This window comes from Melanostigma gelatinosum (assembly GCF_949748355.1).
Source record: "Melanostigma gelatinosum genome assembly, chromosome: 6".
Taxonomy (NCBI): Eukaryota; Metazoa; Chordata; class Actinopteri; order Perciformes; family Zoarcidae; genus Melanostigma; species Melanostigma gelatinosum.
In genome coordinates, this window is record NC_136639.1 from 25,730,261 (window position 1) to 25,732,728 (window position 2,468).

General features: G+C 48.8%; 1 protein-coding gene across 1 annotated transcript; it reads right to left on the reverse strand.

Annotated features, from left to right (window-relative positions):
- Positions 1 to 882: 882 nt before the first annotated feature.
- On the reverse strand, positions 883 to 1,878 carry LOC306778160 (transcriptional and immune response regulator-like). Its single transcript, XM_079269575.1, has one exon. The coding sequence runs from the start codon at positions 1,750 to 1,752 to the stop codon at positions 1,450 to 1,452; it is 303 nt and encodes a 100-aa protein (XP_079125701.1). The 5' UTR covers positions 1,753 to 1,878; the 3' UTR covers positions 883 to 1,449.
- Positions 1,879 to 2,468: the final 590 nt, after the last annotated feature.

The window sequence follows — 2,468 nt, forward strand, 5'->3', positions numbered from 1 at the left end:
GATGACACATTACGCGCCAACGGTTGTGAAATGCGGCAGTTTTACAACGTAGATGTGTGCAGTGATGAAGGGATCACTTCTGCTCATCTTGGGAGTGATGAATCAGAGGGAGGGAAGCCTCCACTCGTCTAATGCAAGGGCTCTTATCTGGAGAGCAGTGGGATGATTAAATGGACTCCGGCACAAACATGTTGTGCGGGGAAAGCCGTCCAGCCCCCACTCTCTCAGCCTGAACAGGGCTAAACTGGTTTGCACTGGTCTGGTGAGGCACACGCACAATGCTGTGGGGGAAACCCAACGAAGGTTAACCACATTCTCTTTCATGAGGAACTCTGTGCCCTTAAAAGACGCTCTGCTACATCAGAGTGCCTGACAACACAGGCAGAAATGTGCTCATCATTATGCCGATTTTATTCATGTTTTTACTCCTCGATTACACGACTCAGCACAATAGCAGTTACACTTCTGTGCAGTGTTTTCATCTCATGTCACAGGCATGAAGTCAACACCATTTCTATTGCTGTGTATTGTTTTGTGTATGACTGAGAAAAAGGCTGTTGGACAGGTTTCATGTCAAAACATCATGTTGATAGGTCATTTCATTTTGGATCCAAACAAGTCCAGAGTTAGAAAGGTGTTCCCACCTTGAAGCCTACACTGCTGTCATTTATTTTCTGAGGGTTCCTGACGACGGGCTTTTTTTGTTCTTCCTTTGTCCATCCTCACAGTTTGCTGCCTCACTGATCCAAAAGGTCAACACTGTGATGCACCTATAAGGATTCAGCCTCGGCTTAGTAATAAAAACAGGAGGATATTAACATGACGCAATCACCAACAATGTAAATGACTTGTGGAATAAGGACAAACCAGGTATCACATATAAACAATTCAATAATTTATTTAGAAAAAGATGCACAAAGGAACACATCATGAATGCAAATCATCGTGTGACAATAACACATGAGTGAACACAACGAGTCCTTTTCACAGAACAAAGTGAAGCTGAGAGTCAAGGCATGTGTTCAGGCATTGGTGTGGGCCGATTCTTCGGCAACATAAAAGTCTCAGATTGCAGCTGTGCACCGCCATCGGACGCGGCGACGTGCACCTTGTACACGGGGCCGCTTCACAGTCAGGCATCCACAGGAACGCATCAATAGAAATCAAGTCTCAGGGAAAGGACGTGCGTGCCCTTCCATGTTGCCGGTCAGTTCCTCCGTCCGCTCCGGGAGGGGGACTCTCCGCTGTCACAGCCGCTGTTGCCCCCTCTCCGGGAGGCCGGCGGTACTCTCCTCCGCGCCTAACGCTCCTTTTCCATGCGAAAAGGTGGGACCGCATCTCGGCGGTGACCCAGTCATACCGGGAGCGTTTCTTTTCACATTCGGCTCAGACATGAGCCGACAGAGAGAGACGCGACCAAAAAAATAATAAAAAACTGTTAAAACACAGTCAACGTATCTTGAGCAGCTGCCGGACCATGCCCGCGATCTGGAGGAACTTATCCTTCTTCCGCTGCTTCAGAGCCATCAGGGCCCGGGCCGTCTCCTCCGGGTCCAGCGTGTAGGAGAAGATGCTCCTCACTCTCTCCTCCGCCTTCACGTCGCCCGTTTTCTGGAAGAGCCTCATGACGGCGTCCTGGTTGACGTTCTCGAAGATGTTGGCCACGGCCTTCTTGCGGTGCGCCGTGTCGAACTTGTTGCCGCGGACGGAGGGGGTGACGCGGCGGCACTCGGACGAGACGTAGGACGACATCTTTGTCTTCGTTTTCTCCAGTTGGAGACTCTGTGTGCTTTTTCTCCGCTCCGATCGTTGCCCCGCAACTCGATACGGAGGAGCTGTGAGGATGCGCACTCTGCGGCCGCAGCGGCTTAAGGCTCGAGTGAGTCAAGGAGTGAGTGTGCGCCGGAGAGCGGAGCCTCCGAGTATTTATAGGAGCTGTGGGAGGTTCGTTCTGCCGGGACAGCTGTGACATCAGCAGTCTCTGAAGGCAGAACCCCCCCCCCCCCCCACACACACACACACCCATCCAGCTCACCAAACAGACCTTTACGCGCGGCAGTCTGACTGATGAAATGATGAAACTGATGTGCAAATAAGCCTTTCTGTCCCTGAAGTAAACAAATAAGCACAAACAGATATTATAACAGATATTATAGAGAACTGTGATATAATGCGCCATGTCAAATGCACAGGCAAGCTGTCACTCAAACATCAGTAGTTTCATTTCACTATTGAAAATACAATGTTGAAAAAAAAGATCTTCGCTGAACTATAAATCTATAAAAACTGAAGTAAAAGTCGAACTATCACATTGGAAACGCACTGCATTAGGCTACACGAGTGCCATTCAAATGTACTTAACTACCTGCAGATACACATGTATTATCAACAAAATGTACTTCAATGATAAACACTGTATGGAGAAGAAAGACCTTTACTGTAGCCGCTATGGACCTACTGTACATACA